General features: G+C 38.1%; 1 protein-coding gene across 4 annotated transcripts in view; it reads left to right on the top strand.

The window, feature by feature from the left end:
* The window catches only part of ZNF565 (zinc finger protein 565), a 31,110-nt gene extending 14,322 nt beyond the window's left edge, over positions 1-16,788 (top strand). For all 4 annotated transcript variants that reach the window (XM_030297729.1, XM_030297728.1, XM_030297724.1 and 1 more), the window contains 4 exons: positions 1,454-1,527; positions 5,719-5,845; positions 6,540-6,635; positions 15,331-16,788. In XM_030297729.1, coding sequence (XP_030153589.1) covers positions 1,519-1,527; positions 5,719-5,845; positions 6,540-6,635; positions 15,331-16,601 — 1,503 coding nt within the window. In that variant the 5' untranslated portion in view covers positions 1,454-1,518 and the 3' untranslated portion in view covers positions 16,602-16,788. The remainder of the gene's footprint in view (positions 1-1,453; positions 1,528-5,718; positions 5,846-6,539; positions 6,636-15,330) is intronic.
* The last annotated feature ends 4,562 nt before the right edge of the window (positions 16,789-21,350 follow it).

Below are 21,350 nucleotides of genomic sequence, written 5' to 3'. Positions count from 1 at the left end.
TCACAGAAAGATTTGGTGGACAGCACTAGTCTAGACCTTTCCCCAAACTACACAAGTCATTCCAAATTATTCTCTGCTCCCCAAATACACCATATACTTTTGGTCCACTATTTTTGTCACTTTTATTCATAGATCAGAATACTCTTCTGTACCTCTTCTGCCTATTAAAATTCTCTGATTTTGAAGTCCCAATTCATATTCTACAACGTAGAGGACATTTTCCTTGACCCCACTGCATTGAGAAAATTAGTCTTCCTTCTCACCCACCCTACCCACAAACCATGGGAAGCTTCTTGCACCTCTGATTAGAACCAGCATTACTATCCTCCTTAAAACCCCTGAGTTCTCAGGGTACCTGGGAGATTCCGTTGGCTAAGTGTCCAACTCGATCTCCGTTCAGGTCATGATGTCACAGTTTGCGAGATCGAGCCCCATATCCAGCTCTGCACTAACAACTCGGAACCTGCTTAAGATTCTCTCTCTCTTCCTGTCTCTCTGCCCCTCCCCCATGCTCGCTTGCACACGCACTCTCTCTCTCTCTCTCTCTCTCTCAAAATAAATAAATTAAAAAAAAAAACACCTGAGTTCTCATTACTTTGAGGTACAGGCCATTTTCCATAGAACTCCACCCTTAACAAATACTAGAGGTGATATTCTGCAGGAAAGCAGTAGGGAAGGCTTAGATGGAAGATTAGGAGTGCTGGCCCAAGAGTCTTCTATAAATTGAGCTCCCATTCAGGTCAATACTCTGGATATGCAGGTGTGCTTGTAAGATACCTGTTTACTATTATTTTCTTGCTCCTGTCTGGTGAGTCCAGGCAGGGCTGGAGTCTTTGATGAGGCCTCTGGTGTAGGTGGTGTTCCTTTCTAGACTTAGAAGGAGGAAGTAGAGCCAAAGAAGTACCCAAGAGGTTTTGCCTGTTGAGCTCAGAGAAGCGGGAAGACTTATTTTAGTTTTAGGGATATCTTTTTCTCAAGGTTTGGCCTGCACAGGTATGCTATGTTTGTAACCTGTGGGTACTGTCCTCATCTTTAGAGGATAAAGTAAGCAAGTCTGAGTCTTGACACTCTTTGCAGCAGCTGCAGAGGAAGATCAGCTTGGAACAGGTGGGAGCCAGCTAGTCCCCGTGTAGGGTATAGATTAGCATCAGCAAGATGGGGGAATGTTCAGGCTGGAATCCCTCCTGCTGAGGTGGTTGGATTCTATGTGAGTGCTGGAGCGTATCTTCTTTGAATCCATTTTTTAGTTTCCCTGGAGTTTAGGGAGGGGCTGGGTTTTGTTAACTCTGTAGTTCTTGATATTAGTGTTGTGTGGTGGGACAAGGGGGAGGACAAGGGAAGCAGAGCAGGACATTGGAAGTACAGTTTTGTTAAGGTCGTCTATTTAGGAGTGCTCAGGCAAGCTCAGTTTATGAGAGATTTCCCTTTTTTCCCCCCTACTCTGCTTTTGCAGGACTCTGCACTTGTCCAAGAGAAGAATCTAAAGAAATCAGAGCAGCCCAGGTAGTTCTGAAAGCCATGGCACAGGTAAGCTGAAATTTCCTCTATCCTTGAAATAATCTCTCTTCCTTTCAAATCATGTGAACATTTGTGTTCTTTATCCTGAAACTTCCCTATCTCACTGAGCCCCATTCTTGTTCCCAGTTCCTCCATTCCAGGGATGGGTGATGGTGTTCCACTTCCCTTAGTGGCTCTCTCTTCTCCAACAGTGTAGACATATGGACACATGGCTCTTACCAGAGCAACAGTGGAGCAGAAATATATTGTCTTATAAGAAATTTGAGAGCCCCCTTTATCAGAACCCTGGTTGAGTGGGGCCAAAGATGAGATAACTTTGATCTTTTCCATTAATCTAGGTGGTTTCCTTTATTTTTAAATGTTACATCTTTAAAAATCATAAAAATAAATAAATAAATATCATAAATATTTCATACTACCAAAGAATATATATAAAAACATATTTATAACATGTATATGGTGTAAAAAATAATAAAGTATTGGGGTGCCTGGGTAGCTCAGTTGATTAAGCATCCATCTTTGGCTCAGGTTGTGATCTCCCAGCTTGTGGGTTCGAGCCCTGTCAGCACAGAGCCTGCTTGGGATCCTCTCTCTCTCCTCCTCTTTCTGTCCCTCCCCCACTTGCTAATGCACGCCCTCTCTCTCTCTCTCTCTCTCTCAAAATAGATAAACTTTAAAAGTAATAAAAAAGTATTGATGTACTCATTACCTAGACTAATGTACCATCTAAGCATCCCATATTCCCTTCCCAGATCATATTCCTTTCCACACTGCATTACTGTTCCTACCAATGGTTATGCTTGCCTTCAATTTTGTGTTTATCAGTCCTTTGATTTTTTTTTTAATTTTTTTTTTTAACGTTTATTTATTTTTGAGACAGAGAGAGACAGAGCATGAACGGGGAAGGGTCAGAGAGAGAGGGAGACACAGAATCAGAAGCAGGCTCCAGGCTCTGAGCTGTCAGCACAGAACCTGACGCGGGGCTCGAACTCACGGCACGCGAGATCATGACCTGAGCCGAAGTCGGACGCTTAACCGACCGAGCCACCCAGGCACCCCCAGTCCTTTGATTTTTATAATAGTTTTACCATATATGAATGCATACTAAGCAATATACTGCTGAGTGTTCTGTTTTCAAATTTTTGTGAAGTTATCTTACTCTATATTTTTGACCAGATTTTTTTCATTCAACACAATGTGCTTTCAAATCATTCATGTTAAATTGTGTAGCACTAGATTAGCAGTTCTCCAAGCATGGTCCAGGAAGACTCTGACACCCTCTCAAGAGATAATACCAACATGTTATTTGCCTTTCTGACTCATACTCTCCAATTAGTGTACAATGGAGTTTCTTAGAAGCTATATGATATATGTTATCCCAACAGACTGAATGCAGAAGTAGATGTGAAAAGCTAAGTGTCTTTTATTCAGCCAGTCATTAAAGAGATTGCAAAAATGTAAAACAAAGCTATTAAGTTTTTTTGACTATTTTTTTTCATAAATTGTATGTTATGTTAACATGTAACAGGTTTATTATTGGTTATTTAAATAAATTAATAAATTAATATTTTTAAATTTCTCACTTTTAATTTCTAACCTGGTAATTATCGATAAATATAGCCAGCATTAACAGAGTTCTCTGAGGGGTGCCTGGGTGGCTCAGGCGGTTAAACATCCGACTCTTGGTATCAGCTCAGGTCATGATCTCACAGTTCATTGGATTGAGCCCTGCTGTCAGCACAGAGTCTGCTTAGGATTCTCTCTCTCTCCCTCTTTCTCTGCCCCTAACAGTTTTATTTATTGTATATATAATTTTGTACAAGGAAATTCACCCATATAAGTGTAAAGTTCTGTGGTGTTTAGTGTATTTATAGAGTTCTACAACCATCAGCACAATCCATTTTAGAACATTTTTATTACCCCCAAAAGAAATCCCATTTGCATTAGTCCCTCTCAACCACTCCTCCTCATCCACTGGCAACTGCTAATTTACTTTTCTATCTCTATGGATTTGCCTATTCGAGAGATTTCCTATGAGTAGAATCTTACAATATTTGCTCTTTTGTGTCTGGCTTTTTTCATGTAGTATGTTTTCAAGCTTCATCCATGTTGTAACATTTATCAGTACTTCATTTTTATACCAAATTTTATTCTTTTTTTTTAAATTTTTTTTTTCAACGCTTATTTATTTTTTGGGGACACAGAGAGACAGAGCATGAACGGGGGAGGGGCAGAGAGAGAGGGAGACATAGAATCGGAAACAGGCTCCAGGCTCTGAGCCATCAGCCCAGAGCCTGACGCGGGGCTCGAACTCATGGACCGCGAGATCGTGACCTGGCTGAAGTCGGACGCCCAACCGACTGCGCCACCCAGGCGCCCCCCAAATTTTATTCTTTAGTTTATTTAGTTTACTTTTTTCTTTAGTTCATCAGTTTATGGACATTTGGGTTATTTCTGCTTTTTGGCTATCATGAATAACGCTGCTGTGAACATTGGTGTATACCAGGGTTTTAGGGTGGACATAATGTTTTCATTTCTCTATACCTACATAATTCTATGTTTAACATTTTGCGAAACTGCCAAAACTTTTCCAAAGTGGCTGCCGCATTTTACATACCTGTCAGCAATGTGTTCTGATTTCTCCACATCCTCACCAACATGTGTTATTTTGTCTTTTTTGGTAATAGCCATCCTAAAGGACATGAAGTGGCATCTTATTGTTATTTTGATTTTCATTTCCCTAATGATTAGTGCTATTGAACATCTTTTCATATGCTTATTGGCCATCTGTATATCTTCTTTGAAGAAATCAAATTCTTTGCTTAGTTTTTAATTTTTTTTTATTGTTGAATTGTAAGACTTCTTTATATATACTGGATCCTTACCAGTTATAAGATTTGTAAATATTTTCTCCCAATTTTGTGGTTTGGATTTTTACTTTCTTTTACTTTTTTTTTTTTTTTTTAAGTAATCTGCATCCCAGTCCTATATTTTAAGATAGAGATTTATAAGATATTTTGGATCCTATCTTTTTTTTTTCTCTCTCCATGGAGAAAGGGTAAAGGATTCATTTTTAAAAGCCTTTATTATTGGCAAGGCTTTTGTTTGCTGTGTATTTTGTATATGCTATTTTGTTTATTTGTAAGATCGCACTTAGCTAGATTTTGCTCGTTCCCAGGCCCTTGTAGAATATAGAAGAATCCTACTGTATGAAAGAGGTTTTAGTTCCAGTTACAGGAATATTGGAATGAATGTAGGCCTCTAGCCAAATAAATGTGCTTATTATACTACCTTCATGGCATAGGCACTCCTCCATAGCTTGCTTGCTTGATCACCTCCTTCCTACAGTGCCCTTCTCCATATCTTCTCTTTCTATCTTACAGACGTTTTCCTGGATGAGTCAGGTTGTCAATACCTGAACCTACTCATCAATTTTAACCTCATTAAAAATGGTACAGTTATTATGTGCCTCCTGATGGAAGCTATAGGAAGTACCCAGCACCACCTCTGACATATTCCTGCCCCTCCAAAAAACAATGTGAATCAGGCCTCCAGATCTAACTACCTTTTCACAGAAAGTATGGAAGTAAAGCAACATTTTAAACTGTTCCATGAAGATGCAATCAGCCAAGAATGTGGGAGATTCTACTGATTCAAATGTTTCTTTAATTAATAAATAACAATAAAAATTTTTGAAGGGTTTCTAGGGGCTCTTATAGATTCTAGAGACTTAAGGAAACCTACTCACTAAATGCAATGTGTGGATTTAATTTGAATCTTGATTTGAACAAACCAACTGTAAAAAATTACTTTTGAGAAGATTGGGGCAATTTGAAACTTGATCTGGTTATTAGGAAGTTATTGTTAATTTTATTAAGTATAATAATGATATTCTGGTTGTTATGCTTTTTTTAAAAAAAGGGCTAATCTGCTAGGTACTAAAGTATTTATGGATAAAATACTATGATGTTTGGTATTTGGTATGTAAGATCTGCCTCAAAATACACGAGGGGTTAAAAAAAAAGGAAATAAAACAAGATTTGAAAAGTCTTGCAAAGTCTTACTAATTGTTGAAGCAGAGCAATGGATTCATGGGGGTCATACCACTCTGTATACTTTGGTATATTTTTTGAAAAATTTTGTAATGTAAAAAATAAAAGCCCTCTCATTTACTAGTAATGCATGGGTTTATTATTTCAGGGGTTGGTAACATTCAGGGATGTGGCCATAGAGTTTTCTCAGGAAGAATGGAAGTGCCTGGAACCTGCCCAGAGAAACTTGTACAGGGATGTGACTCTGGAGAACTTCAGTAACTTGGTGTCACTAGGTAAGGATGTTATATAATCTAGGGCCAGACAGGAAACGAAGCTTCCAGGGACTGTAACAGTGGTAGGTTGTTATCACCTCTGGCAGGAAAAGGTAAAGGGAGGAAACTGCCCCTGGACAATGGTGAGAGCTAGAGTCATGGAGAAGGGCCTGGCTGGCAGCAACTGTAGCTGCCTCCAAAACTCCTGGGTCAGAGGAGAGAGGGAGAAGGATAAATACCCTGAGCTCTCTCATCCTACCCACTGGCCTTCTGCTGATGCTTCCATATGCCAAACCCAATGAGAAACCACAGAGCCAGGATAGTACAGTCCCTCCAGGTAAGCTGTGTGGGGCACAGAGCAAGGAATGGATTGAGTGGGGAGGAGAGGGCAAATGGAGAATGACCACCATAGCTATCTACTCTAAATAACTCAGGACTAGCCTTCTGGAATTTCTGGTTTCTTCACAGTGAATTTCTAGGGAGACCTATAGGTTTCTGGCTAAATTTCTGCTCTCTGTTTCCAAGGGAATTCTTTGTGGTTTATGGATGTGCAAAGGGGTAGTTCCATTAGCACCTCTGTCTTCCTGTCCTTTGGACAAACTTTACACCTTCCTTCATTCCTTCCTTCATAATTGTCTCTTTCCTTGGTGACCAAGGGACTGTGTTTGAATTTTGGAACAGGACAATTATGCTCCATTTCTTTTCCTATTAACAGGACTTTCCATTTCTAAGCCTGACCTCATTTCCTTACTGGAGCAAGGGAGAGAACCCTGGATGATTGCAAATGATATGACAGGACCATGGTGTCCAGGTGAGTGAGGGGTGATCTAGTGGGGGAGGTCATTGGGAATGATAATAGCCAGTAGGTGAGTCAACTGACAGCAGTAACTTAAGTCATTACTGAGAGGCTCCCCTCCACAGTGTACTGAAAACTGTAGAACAGCCTGAGACATGAAAACACAAAGAGCAGAGATTGTGTCAGCCTCAGCTCCCAAGGGAACCTTGCCCTTACCCCCATTATCCTTTCTTCTTGCATATTTTCCTCCCACTTCAAAAAGAACATGCTCCCTTTTTCCCCTTTTGCTCCACTTTTACCTGTACTTTGGATTCTTTTTCCTGCAAGCATCTTCATCCCTTAAAAAATACTTTTGGGGCGCCTGGGTGGCTCAGTCGGCTAAGCGTCCAACTTCAGCTCAGGTCATGATCTCCCAGTTTGTGGTTTCGAGCTCAGGGTTGGGATCTGTGCTGACAGCTCAGAGCCTGGAACCTGCTTCGGATTCTGTGTCTCCCTCTCTCTCTGCCCCTCCCCCACTCTCATTCTCTTTCTTTCAAAAATAAACATTAAAAAATTTTTTAAAATACTTATTTTCTTAAAACAGCTCATTTTACCCAATTCAGCAATTCATTTATTCTCTAAATGTTTGAGAGATAAGGTCATGTAATGGCTAAGGGACTGACTTGGGAATCAGATTGAGTTCAAATCTTAGCTCTGCCAATTACTGGATCTGTGAGTTTAGGTAAATTGCTTAAAATCTCTGTGCTTCAGTTTTCTCCTTGCAAATGAGATAAAAATAGAGCCCCCTTCATGTAATTATTATGGTTGTTATAGGAGTTAATAATGTGAAATGCCCAGAACAATGCCAGGCAGTAGTGACCATTAAATAAAAGTTATCAAGTATTATTAATTGGCACTTGCTGGGCAATACTGGTATCTTTGAATACTTATCAGTTAGCACCCCCCCCCCAACTCCTCTGTTGTTGTAGTTATTTATTTATTTTCATTGGGATTATTTTTTTCTCTAAAGAACACCTAAAAATTTCCTTTTGTGTAGGTCTGTTCAATAAATTCTGTTTTTGACCGTATGAAAATGTCTTTGGGGAGACAGACTGGGTGGTTCAGTGGGTTAAGTGTCTGACTCTTGATCTCAACTCTGGTCATGATCTCACAGTTTGTGGGATCGAGCCCCACATCAGGCTTTGTTGTGACAGCACAGATTTTTCTCTCTCCCTCTCTGCCCCTCCTCACTTGTGTTCATACTCTCCCTCAAAACAAAACAAAACAAAAGGTCTTTACCTTCTTTCTCATAGGATATTTTATATATTTGTTTGTTTCATTTTAAAGATTTAATTTTTAAGTAATCTCTACCCTCAACATAGGGCTGGAATCACAACCCTGAGATCAAGATTCCCATGATATACTGACTGAACCAGCCAGTAGGGTATTTTAAATGAGAATGGAATTAATGTGTTAGCAGGAATTTTCCAAAGAAGAAATCCTACCCCTGACTTTTCTCTTCCAATGTCATCACTAGGTCAAGTTGTTCCAATTTTGGAAAATGTTCTCTACATATATTTTTTTTTTAATTTTTAATGTTTATTTATTTTTGAAAGAGAGTAAGAGAGTGGGGGAGGGGTAGTGAGAGAGGGAGACACAGAATTGGAAGCAGGCTCCAGGCTCTGAGCTGTCAGCACAGAGCCCGACTCAGGACTCGGAACTCACGAGCTGCAAGGTCGTGAACTGAGCCGAAGTCAGACACTTCACCAACTGAGCCACCCAGGCACCCCTACATATATTTAAAACTAGTGTTACTTGGAAAGGAAACTTGCCTCTCTGTTTATCTCTCATCGTTTTGATTATATGATTTAGAATCTGCATGTCCTTTTTTTTTTTTTTAATGTTTATTTATGCTGGGGAAGGGCACAAAGGGAGGGTGAAGAGGATTCAAAGAGGGCTCTGTGCTGACAGCAGAGAGCCTAATGCAGGGCTTGAACCCACAAACTGTGAGATAATGACCTGAGCCGAAGTCAGACACTTAACCCAACTGAGCCACTTAGGCGCTCAAATCTGCATTTCCTTTTAACTTTCTCTGTACTGGTGCTATGAAGTTCTAAGAACTGTTTCTTGTATTATATGTAATGTTGTTGTATTTTACATTTTTGTAAAACTTGAATTATATTTTTTCTGATACTCCATCAAATGCCCTCTTTTTTTGGTCTAAAAATTATGACATATCTTTGTGTATCCTTTTTTTAAAAAGTCACAGCCGCTTGAAGTGTGTCCATGTACTCAAGATTCTGTTAGAGTTTCTTCTTGGAATCAATCCAAGATTCTTTCACTTTAATAAGGGGATTCAATCTATTCTCATTATTGTAATGACTAATGTGTCTATTCTTATTCCTGTCATTTTATTTCATATGTTCTGTTCTTCACTTCTATTTCTGGCTATTTCCATTCTGCTCACCTTTGATTATCCCTCTTTCTACCCTCAAATGATTTTAAAGTTGTACTTCCTATTGCTTTGAAAGAATAGTCTTTAATATGACTTTTAAAAATTGGGGTACCTTGGTGGTTTAGTAGGTTAAGCATCTGACTCTTGATATTGTCTCAGGCCGTGACATCCCAATAGTGAGATTGAGCCCTGCTTAGGGCTCCTTGCTGTGTGTAGAGCCTGCTTGGGGTTCTTTCTCTCCCTCTCTCTCTGCCCCTGCCCCACTTGCATGTATGAGCGCTCACTAAATAAATAAATAAATAATCATAAATTTAAAAGGTACTTAAAACTGTGTTTCTTTACCTACCTCAAGACTGAAATAGAATTTTTTTCTTTTTAGTAAAGTTTTTAACTTTTTTATTTTGAATAATTTTTAGGCTTCTAGAAAACTAGCAAAATTGTTAGAATTCCCATATGCCTTTCCCCCAGCTTCCACTAATGTTAACATTTTACATAACCATAGTACAGTTATCAAAACTAGGAAATTACCATTGGTACAGTAGTATTAACCAATATAGATGTTATTAGAATTTTGTCAGATTTTCCCCTAATGTTCTCTTTCTGTCCTAGGATCCAGTCCCAGATCCCCTGTTACATTTAGTTATTGTGTCTCCTTAGCATCTTCTAATCTGTGATAGTTCTTCAGTCTTTCATGACCTTGTTACTTTTGATGAGTACTATTGTGGAGACTACTTGGTGTTAACATGGTTTAATACTGGTGGTGTTAAACTTGATCACTTGGTTAAGGTAGTGTCTCTTGTGTTTGTCCCTATAAAGTTACTATTTTTCCGTCTGTAATTGGTAATTATCTTGGGGGGAGATACTTTGAGAATATACATTTTGCCTACTGATTTTAGCATCCATTGGTGGATCTTCTCTGTAGCAGTTATTACAATAGTGTTGCCTCGTGTTGATTTTCTTTGTACCTTATTCCTTCTAAATTTATTAATTGGAATTCTCCTGTAAGAAAAAGCTGTCCCTTCCCCCTCTCCCATTCATTTATTTATTCAGTGATTTATTTTTATTAATATGGGCTCATGGATATTTATTATATTCTATGGGTTGTAGCCCAGTACAATTGAAGAAAATAAATACATTATTTATTTTGTTGTTCAAATTATTCAAGCTTTGGCCATTGGGAACACCTTCAGGTTGTTCCTGGGTTCTCTTGACATGTCCTCATTCTGTTTTGAGGACTTCCTTATTTTACCACAGCATGTTTCAGGTTTGTCTTGTATTTTTCCTGCCCCAGCCATTCCTCAAAGAAGCCCTGGTTTCTTTTATTGGAGAATGGTATGAAATAGCATCTTTGAATGTCTTTTTCTGAGCAAAGTAAGACTTTTACCATATTTTACTTCCCTGTGCCTTACCAGGGTTTGGCAAACTACAATCAGTGGGTCAGATCCAGCCCATGGCCACTTCTTGTACCACCTACAAACTAAGAATAGTTTCTACATTTTGAAAGGGCTTAAAGGTAGATAGATAGATAGATAGATAGATAGATAGATAGATAGATAGATAGGGCTTAAAGATAGATAGACAGACAGACGGACACACACCCACATGCATGCATGCATATGCTACAGACACCTTATGTGGTCCACAAAGCCTAAAACATTTACTATCTGGTCCTTTCCAGAAAAAGTTTGTTGGCCCTTGCCTAGATTCATCCTCACCCTTACCCCATTCTGATTTTGTTTTAATGATCTGGAATTCTAGTTTCATACTATTGTTGTTCTTATATTTCATAAATTTATTATTATTTTTTTAATGTTTTATTTTTTATTTTTGAGAGAGAGAGGGAGAGGGAGAGGGAGAAGCTGGTGGGAGCAGAGAGAGAGGGAGACCAAGAATCCACAGCAGGCTCGAGGCTCTGAGCTGTCAGCACAGAACCTGATTCGGGGCTCAAACCCATGAACCATGAGATCATGACCTGAGCCGAAGTCAGATGTTTAACCAGCTGAGGCACCCAGGCACCCCTATTTATTTATTTTGAGAGAGAGACAGAGAGGGCATGCACATGTGCAAGCAGGGGAGGGGCAGAGAGAGAGGGAGAGAGAATCCCAAGCAGGCTCCATGCTGACAGCACAGAGCCCAACATGAGGCTTGAACCCACAAACCATGAGATCATGACCTGAGACGAAATCAAAGAGTCAGATGCTTAACCAACTGAGCCACCCAGGCTTCCCTAGCCATTTTTAAGTATACAATCCAGTAGCATTAATTACATTCCCAGTGTTGGGCACCCATCACCACTACCCCAGAACTTACTCATTATCCCAAATAAAAACTCTATCCATGAAACAATGACTGTCTATTTTCCCTTTCTCCCAGCCCTTAGTTACCTCTGTTCTGCTTCCTGTCTTTATAAATGTGACTATTCTAGGTATCTCATGTATTTCATATAGCATAATGTTTTCAAGGTTCATCCATGTTGTAGCACTTACCAGAATTTTTAGAAAAGCTGAGTGTTTTCTATTGTGTGTATATACCACATTCTGTTTATCCATTTGTCTGTTGATGGATGCTTGGGTTCTTTCCACCTTTTGGCTATTGTGAATAATGTTCCTGTGACCGTGGATATACAGGTATTTAAGTGCCTGTTTTCACTTCTTTTGGGTATATACCTAAGAGTGGGATTGTTGGATCAGATGATAATTGTATGATTAACTTTTTTGAGAATATTTTCTCAATTTTTAAAGAACTTTTCATAAATCATAAAGATTATCCCATTACCTGCCATATAAGTTTAAGGGGGTACCTGGATAGCTCAGTTGGTTGAGCGTCCGACTTTGGCTCAGGTCATGATCTCATGGTTCATGGGTTCAAGCCCCATGTTGGGCTCTGTGCTGACAGCTCAGAGCCTAGAGCCTGCTTCAGATTCTGTGTCTCCCTCTCCCTCTGCCCCTCCTCTACTTCACTCTATCTCTCAAAAATAAACATTAAAAAAAATTTTTTTTTAAGTTTTAAGTATTTCCCTGTCACTTGTCTTTTGATTTTACTTTTGGTGTTTTTTTGTTCATGTGCAAGTTTTGTTTTCTTTTGTTTTTCACCTTTACATATGGAATTTACTAGTCTTCACTTTGGTTCCTTTTGGAATTTGAGTCATTGTTTCATTGTTAGGTTTCCCCATATCTAGGTTATAAAGTATCTACTTTGTTTCCTCCTAGTATTTGTATGGTTTCCATTTTCTTTTAACATTAAAACTCTACTTGGAGTTTGTTCTGGTATATGGTGGTATAACATATGGATACATTTTTTTTTTTAATGACAAATTTGTATCTAATTTATTTATTTTTATTTTTTTTTAATTTACATCCAAGTTAACATACAGTGTAATAATAATTTCAGGAATAGAATTTAGTGATTCATCACTTACATATAACACCCAGTTCTCATCCTAACAAATGTCCTCCTTAGCTCATTTAGCCCATCCCCCACCCAAAACCCCTCTAGCAACCCTCAGTTTGTTCTCTGCATTTGTCTCTTATGGTTTGTCTCTCTCCTGTTTTCATATTATTTTTGCTTCCCTTCCTTTATGTTCATCTGTTTTATATCTTAAATTCCACATATGAGTGAAATCATATGATATTTGTCTTTCTCTAACTGACTTATTTTGCTTAACATAATATACTCCAGGGCACCTGGGTGGCTCAGTCAGTTAAGTATCTGATTTCAGCTCCGGTCATGATCTCGCAGTTTGCGAGTTCAAGCTCCGTGTCAGGCTCTGTGCTGACAGCTCAGAGCTTGGAGCCTGCTTCAGATTCTGTCTCCCCTTCTCTCTGCCCCTCCCATACTCATGCTCTATCTCTCTCTGTTTCTCAATAATAAATAAATGTTTAAAAAAATTTTTTTTTATTTATTTTTTATTTTTTTTATTTTTTATTTTTTTTTTCAACGTTTATTTATTTTTGGGACAGAGAGAGACAGAGCATGAACGGGTGAGGGGTAGAGAGAGAGGGAGACACAGAATCGGAAACAGGCTCCAGGCTCTGAGCCATCAGCCCAGAGCCCGACGCGGGGCCCGAACTCACGGACCGCGAGATCGTGACCTGGCTGAAGTCGGACACTTAACCGACTGCGCCACCCAGGCGCCCCAAAAAAAATTTTTTTAAATACACTCTAGCTCCATCCACATTGTTGCAAATGGCAAGATTTCTTTTTTTTTTTTTTTTTGATTGCCAAGTAATATTCCATTGTGTATACACACCACATCTTCTTTATCCATTCATCAGTCAGTGGACATTTGGGTTCTTTCCATACGTTGGCTATTGTTGATGGTGCATGTGCCCCTTTGGAATAGCACTCCTGTATCCTTTGGATAAGCACCTAGTAGTGTAATTGCTGGGTCATAGGGTAGTTCTATTTTTAATTTTTTGAGGAACCTCCATACTGTTTTCCAAAGTGGCTGCACCAGTTTGCATCCCCACCAGCAGTTCAAAAGGGTTCCTTTTTCTCTGTATCCTCACCAACATCTGTTGTTGCCTGAGTTGTTAATTTTGGCCATTCTGACAGGTGTGAGGTGATATCTAATTGTGGTTTTGATTTGTATTTCCCTGATGATGAGTGATGTTGAGCATCTTTTAATGTGTCTATTAGCCCTCTGGATGTCTTCTTTGGAAAAGTGTCTATGCATGTCTTTTGCCTATTTCTTTACTGGATTATTTGTTTTTTGGGTGTTGAGTTTGATAAGATCTTTATAGATTTTGGATAATAACCCTTTATTTGATATGTCATTTGCAAATATCTTCTCCCATTCCATTGTTTGCCTTTTAGTTTTGCTGATTGTTTCCTTCACTGTGCAGAAGCTTTTTGTCTTGATGAGGCCCCAACAGTTCATTTTTGCTTTCATTTCCCTTGTCTCTGTAGACATGTCACATAAGAAGTTGCTATGGCTGAAGTCAAACAGGTTGTTGCCTGTTTTCTCCTCTAGGATTTTGATGGCTTCCTGTCTTATGTTTAGGTCTTTCCTCCATTTTGAGTTTATTTTTGAGTATGGTGTAAGAAAGTGGCCCTTGTTCATTCTTCTGCATGTTGCTCTCCAGTTTTCCCAACGCCATTTGCTGAAGAGAGTGTCTCTTTTCCATTGGATATTCTTCCCTGCTTTGTCAAAGATTAGTTGGCCAAATGTTTGTGGGTCCATTTCTGGGTTCTCTGTTCTGTAGAGATCTATGTACTTCATTGGTCTATGTGTCTGTTCTTGTGCCAGTACCATACTGTCTTGATGGTACTTGATGGTACTTGTCAAGCTTTGTAATACAGCTTGAAGTCCGGGATTGTGATGCCTCCAGATTTGGTTTTCTTTTTCAGGATTGCTTTGGCTATTCGGGGTATTTTCTGATTCCATGCAAATTTTAGGATTTCTGTTCTAGCTCTGTGAAGAATGCTGGTGTTATTTTTATAGGGATTGCATTGCATATGTAATTTGCTTTGTATTGGCATTTTAACAATATTTGTTCTTCCCACCCAGGAGCATGGAATGTTTTTCCTTTTTTTGTGTGTGTCTTCTTCAATTTCTTTCATAAGCTTTCTATAGTTTTCAGTGTATAGATTTTTCACCTCTTTGGTTAGGTTTATCCTTAGGTATTTTATGGTTTTTGGTGATAGATACACTTTTATCTTTTTCCAAATGAGTATCCTGTTGTCCAAACTTTATTTATTACAAAAATTATTCTTTTCCCCTTTGAAATACCACCTTTATAATAAATTCAATTTCCATATAAACTCCAGTCTCTTTCTGACTTTCTATTGTGTTCTACTTATCTGTCTCTAGAATGCAGTATTTGTTCATCAAACAACCCATTATTAAAAGTTTATTATATACTAGGGTTTGGTTACAAAAGCTAGTGAGAAAGGCTGTATTTTTACCTTTGGGGATATTTAGGAGGAACAAAACAAAAAGATCAACAGATGAATAAGTAAATGAAAATCTAATTACAACTGATAAAAGTATTATGAAGGCAGGTACAAGATGTGGAAGAGAGACCTATATAAAAATTAAGAACACCCAGCTTAATTTCTTTTGCTCCCTTCTGGCACCTCATCATATTTGTGCTTTCATGTACTCTTTAGAAATTGCACAGCAATATTTGAGACTTACATAAGCCATTCACTTTTTAAGGTTATTTTCATTTTGTCTCTCTAGTCAGCTATAAAATGTTTTGTTTCTCTTAATGAAGCTTGCTTGTATTTTCTTTTCTTTTCTTTTCTTTCTTTCTTTCTTTTTTTCTTTTTCAGAGCTGGAGTCCAGGTGTGAGAAATTTCCACAAAAAGATATTTTTGAAGTAGAGTCATTCAATTGGGAGATCATGGAAAGCCTTAAATGCTGTGATTTTGAGGGCTCCAATTTTGGAGATGACTGGGAGTGCAAAGGCCAATTTGAAAGACAACGAGTAACTCAGGAATGCTGTTTCAAGCAAGTAAAAATCACATATGAAAACATGCCCACTTTTGAGCATCATACATCCCTCACTTTACATCAGAACAATGAGATTGGTGAGAAACTGATCGAATGTAATGAGTGTGGGAAAGCATTTAGCCGTGGCTCACACCTTATTCAGCATCAGAAAACTCATACTGGTGAAAAACCATTTGACTGTAAGGAATGTGGGAAGGCCTTTAGTCGTGCCTCACACCTTGTTCAACATCAGAGAATTCATACAGGTGAGAAACCTTATGATTGTAAGGAATGTGGGAAGGCCTTTGGTCGTACTTCAGAACTTATTCTACATCAAAGACTTCATACTGGTGTCAAACCCTATGAATGTAAAGAATGTGGAAAGACCTTTAGACAGCATTCACAACTTATTCTGCATCAAAGAACTCACACGGGTGAGAAACCCTATGTATGTAAAGACTGTGGGAAGGCTTTTATTCGTGGCTCACAACTTACTGTTCATCGGAGAATTCATACGGGTGCGAGACCCTATCAGTGTAAAGAATGTGGGAAAGCCTTCAGACAGCATTCACAGCTTACTGTCCACCAGAGGATTCATACTGGTGAGAAACCCTATGAGTGTAAGGAATGTGGGAAGGGCTTTATTCATAGCTCAGAAGTTACTCGACATCAAAGAATTCATTCTGGGGAGAAACCCTACGAATGTAAGGAATGTGGGAAGGCTTTTAGACAACATGCACAGCTTACACGACATCAGAGGGTTCATACTGGTGACAGACCCTATGAATGTAAGGACTGTGGGAAGGCCTTTAGTCGTAGTTCATACCTTATTCAACATCAAAGAATTCATACAGGTGACAAACCCTATGAATGTAAGGAATGTGGGAAAGCCTTTATCCGTGTTTCACAACTGACTCATCATCAGCGAATTCATACTTGTGAGAAACCCTATCAATGTAGGGAATGTGGAATGGCCTTTATTCGTAGTTCACAACTTACTGAACATCAGAGAATTCATCCTGGTATCAAACCTTATGAATGTAGAGAATGTGGGCAGGCCTTTATTCTTGGCTCGCAGCTCATCGAACACTACAGGATCCATACTGGTTAGAAAGCCTTGAATGTTAAGGGTATAGGGAAGCCTTTACATGGATTTCACACCTGACTCAATATTAGGTAATGTGTAATGTAATGTGATTAATGTCAGAAAACCCTCACTTGTCATTTCCATTACGGAACATGGGATTATTCCTACCAGAAGAAAATTCAATAAATGGAGGAATTCTTTTTGCCTCACACTCACTGCTTACTAAGCATCAGAAAACTTATGCTGAAAAAAATATTAATGTGACTATAGAAAACCTTTCTGTTACCACACAAAATGTGTTAAACTTCTGAGAATTCCTAAGAGAAAATGACCCTTTTAAGGTATTTTCTGAATGTGCCTTTTACCATGATATACATATTATTTAGTATTATCTAAGTTCCACCAGTTACCGACTGTATAGCATTGAACAAATTATGCAATCTTCCTGTTTCTCAGTTTACTTACTTTTAAGCAGTAATCATTATACTTACCTGATAGAGTTCTCCTGAGGACTATCAGATATTTTTTATAAACCCTATATATAGTTCAATAAATATTAGTTATTGTTGTTAATTTATAACAGTATTACTGTTAAGGAGTTCATGTGAGAGAAGGGCCTTATGAATGTGCCAAATAACAAAAAGCCTTCATAACCACTTGTTAACAATAATTCATTCTGGAAAACATACTAAAGTATAATTAGCATAAGAAGGTCTTCATGATATTGAAAGCTAGGAAGTCACAAGATTAGAAATTAACAGAAGAGTAGCCAAAAGAAATCGACCCACTTAGAAATCTAAAGCCACTTCCAAGTATAATTCAAGAGCAGTCAAAAAATTCTATACATCAAAACCAGTTCCATACAGCCAAAGCTATGTTCCTGTCACCCCAGGATTGAAGGTAAGGGCTTTGTTCTCCAAATGTAGATCTCCAGCACTTACTCATTGCCAGTCACATACTAAGCCTATTGAATGGATGAATGGTCAACTCTAAAAATTAGAGGGAAATTACCACATAAACCCATATCAATAGTAAGAATGATAATTAAAAATAAAAAGTAAAAAACAACAGTAGGCTGAATCTGAAGGTTGTTTATTTAACAATATAATAAGATGGAAGACTGACAACTCTGAACTAGAAGAAAAACATTTAGCCTTATGAATAAGGCAGGGGTGGGTATTTCTTTTAAATAGCTACTATGCCTGGCTTTAATGTATTTGGAAATTTAAAGAGAATGGATTTTTACAAAAGTATCAAAACTGGCTTAAGAAGACATGGAATACCTGAATGATTGTAGAAGGACATAAAAAGACATCAAAGCTCTTCCCTTTAAAAACAGTTTAGCCTACTAAAACTTCAAGGAACAGATAGATAATCCCTGAGAGAAGCTTGCCAGTTCATTTCCAAGGCTAAATAAAACTATGATTAAAAAAAAAAAAAAAAAAAAGGATAGCTCCCAAGAAACAAATTGTAGATGATCATCATTTGTAAAAATAAATATAAATAAAATTGCTGCTAATTGAATCCAATCTCATCAAAGTTAGAAGCTAATTAAAAAAAATTTTTTTTAATGTTTATTTTTGAGAAAGAGTGCGAGTGGAGAAGAGACAGAGAGAGAGGGAGAGTCTGAAGCAGGCTCCAGGATCTGAGCTGTCAGCACAGAGCCTGACATGGGGCTAAAGTTAGAAGCTAATTTTAAATAGAATGTCTAGAATTTCACCTGTCGTGGATTAATTATGTTTTCAGAATTTTGATATAACTCCAGGAGATGACAATGGTAGGGGAGAGAGCCCTGATCCAACCCTAGTGATACACGGATCAGAGCCTGTGAATGAATCTGGGGAATCTTAAGGAAACATCCCCTCAGTCCAGGCAGTGGCTGGGGCACAGGGCCTGTTGTGTCCCGATGCCATCCATCTTCTCAGACATCCAGACTGTTGACTAAAGCACCTGTATTTTCTGCGTGTGTCACTGCCTACACAGGATTAGGAAGTAGTGTTCTGTATGTCATTTTACTTTAAGTGGTTTAACGATTACAGTGTACATCTGGAGGAGTTCAAAGCTACGACATTAAAAAGTGTCGCTTTGAATAGTAACAGCACACTCATAGGATAAATATCTTAAAGTTACAATTCGGTATATAATCTCTACTCCATCTCTGCTGTTACTCTATGTACCTATCACTGCTGTCAAGTTCTTGTGTGTACTGCCTGATTTTTATGTTTGCCTAAGTGTAGACATACACATAACACTCTTTATAAAAAATATTTTTACATAAATGGTAGCAAATTTCTATACTTGTTATTTTTGCTTATCCATACACCTTGAAATTGGATCATATTGATACATATATAGCTGCCTTATTCTTCCTTAACAGCTGCATAGTATATGTGTTTCATAATTTATCCTGTCAATTTAGTTTTTTCCATTATTTTTGCTTTCAAACAATTGTATAATAAATATCCTTGCACATAAATTATTTTCTATATGTGTGATATCTCTTTAAGATACATTCCTGAAAGTGGAAGTGCTAGATCAAAATGTATATACATTTTTAAAACTCTCTGTTTACACAAAATCTTATAATGTACCTCCAGTGCCCCCATCACCAGCTGCAGTAATTATTAGCTCATGGCCCATCTTGTTGTGTCTGTATCTCCACCCACTCCTCCACCCTCATGTTAGTTTTGAAGTAAATCCCGGCAACATCATTTAATCTATAAATATTTCAGTATGTATCTACAGTATATCACAACTTGAGAGACGATTTTCACTCCTTAAAAAAAATGGCAATACTGTCATTACACATACGATGATGGTCAGTGTTCCCATTTCTAATTGTTTCATAAATGTCAATTTTTTTTTTTTAAAGTTAATTGAGGGGCACCTGGGTGGCTCAGTCAGTCAAGTGTTCAACTTCGGCTCAGGTCATGATCTCACAGTTCGTGGGTTTGAGCCCCACGTCAGGTTCTGTGCTGACAGCTTGCTCAGAGCCTGGAGCCTGCTTCAGATTCTGCATCTCCTTTTCTCTCTACCCCTCCCCTGCTCACGTTCTGTCTCTGTCTCTCGAAAATAAATAAATGTAAAAACAAAAATTTAAGTTAATTGAGATCCAAATTATGTCTACAAATTGCAGTTGTTACATCTCTTAAGTCTCTGTCAGTGCATTCTTCTTTATCCTTTTTTACCCCCCTGGTAATTTATTTTATGAAGAAACTAGATCATTTGCCTTGTAGATTTTCTCAGAGCCTAGTTTTTGCTGACTGAATCCCTGGTGTAGTTTAACATGCTCCTCTATTATTGGTATTGCCTATAAATTGGTAGTTGGTATCTAGAGGCTTGATCAGATTGAAGAGGAGTTTTGTGGTGTTTGGCTAAGACTATTTACAGGTGGTTAGTATTGAGACACAACATTGAGGTGTCTTTTTATGATGTTAGCAGCCATTGTTCAATTGATCTATTAATCCACCAAGGATTACAGAATGGTATCCTATTTCTTCTTTTATTAGCCAGGATATTTTTATGAAGAAAAACTCCCCTTTAACTGCTACGTGGTTTTCCCTATTACTGTAAGTAAAGGCGAGATAAACGCTTCTTTCTTTCTCTTTACTGGTTTCAAAATAATGAGTTGGTTCCCTAGCATTCTGCCATGATAACCTATGAGTTTAGGTCTGTGTGTGTAGCATATTTAATATATTTAAAAACAATTCGGTTGTACTCTCATTGATACTCAAATTGTTCCATGTTTGGAATGTGGGAGCCCCTTCCCCTGGCTCCTCTGTCCTTTTGATATGACCGCAGTAGTCTTTGATCACTTGCTTGCAGTCTGCCACAAATGTTCCAGGCTCACCTTGTTCATACCCTCCCTACCTCCCACCTTGAAGTAGCCATTTTCCAAGGAGTCATTTTTGTGTTGTTGTTGTTATTTTGTTTTGTTTTGTTTTTGTTTTGGTACATTCCCAAGTGGTATACAGAAGCCACAAATGACTAGGAGTGCTTCATTCTCTGGTTGGACATTTTTAGACAGCTGGTTTAGACACATTGCTTAAGTGCCTTCAAGAAAATTATGCCTCCATGCATCTGCCCACAGTAGCAGAGATCCCAAAACACCACATTCATCTAATCCTGGAGAAAACATTTTATTTTAAATGTGTAGACCATTTGATGGGTGAAAAATGGAAGTTACCTTGCTTTTCACTTGTATTCCTTTCACTATGATTAAGACAGATGACAATTTGTTCATGTATTTATTGACCATTGGTATTGCTTTTAGCATGGTGCCTGAAACATAGTAGCTGCTCAATAAATATTTGTTAATTAAATAAATTAATTGTATGTTCATATCCTTTGTTCATTTAATAATGGACTAGCCATATTCTTCTTACTTAAAAGAGCTATTTTTGAGACGAACAAATGTGTGTAAAGTTCTAGCACAGTGCCTGAAATTCACCAAGTGTTCCCTGCTTTGTTATTTGCATACATTGTCATTTATGTCTCTGGCTTCACTTCTCCCCCCCCCCCCCCCCCGCTTTAAAAGATAAAGAAATTGAGAGTCAAAGAAATTAAGTAGCTTGTCCAAGGCCTCATAAATGAAGAATCCTAAATTACAAGGGCAAGATAGGGCAGAGTTTCATGTGCACGTACAACTTCACAAATGTGTGGCTGTGAAAAGGAAAAATTGTGTTTTTTCAGGTAATCTGTAAAATGCATGGTCCTAACACAAAAAGTGGCAACGCTAGGAACAAAAGTATGAAAGGTTTTAAGAATCGTTTT

Source organism: Lynx canadensis, chromosome E2, assembly GCF_007474595.2.
Source record: "Lynx canadensis isolate LIC74 chromosome E2, mLynCan4.pri.v2, whole genome shotgun sequence".
Classification (NCBI taxonomy): domain Eukaryota; kingdom Metazoa; phylum Chordata; class Mammalia; order Carnivora; family Felidae; genus Lynx; species Lynx canadensis.
The sequence above is the reverse complement of the archived record's forward strand: the minus strand, read 5'-3'. Positions and strand labels throughout refer to the sequence as shown.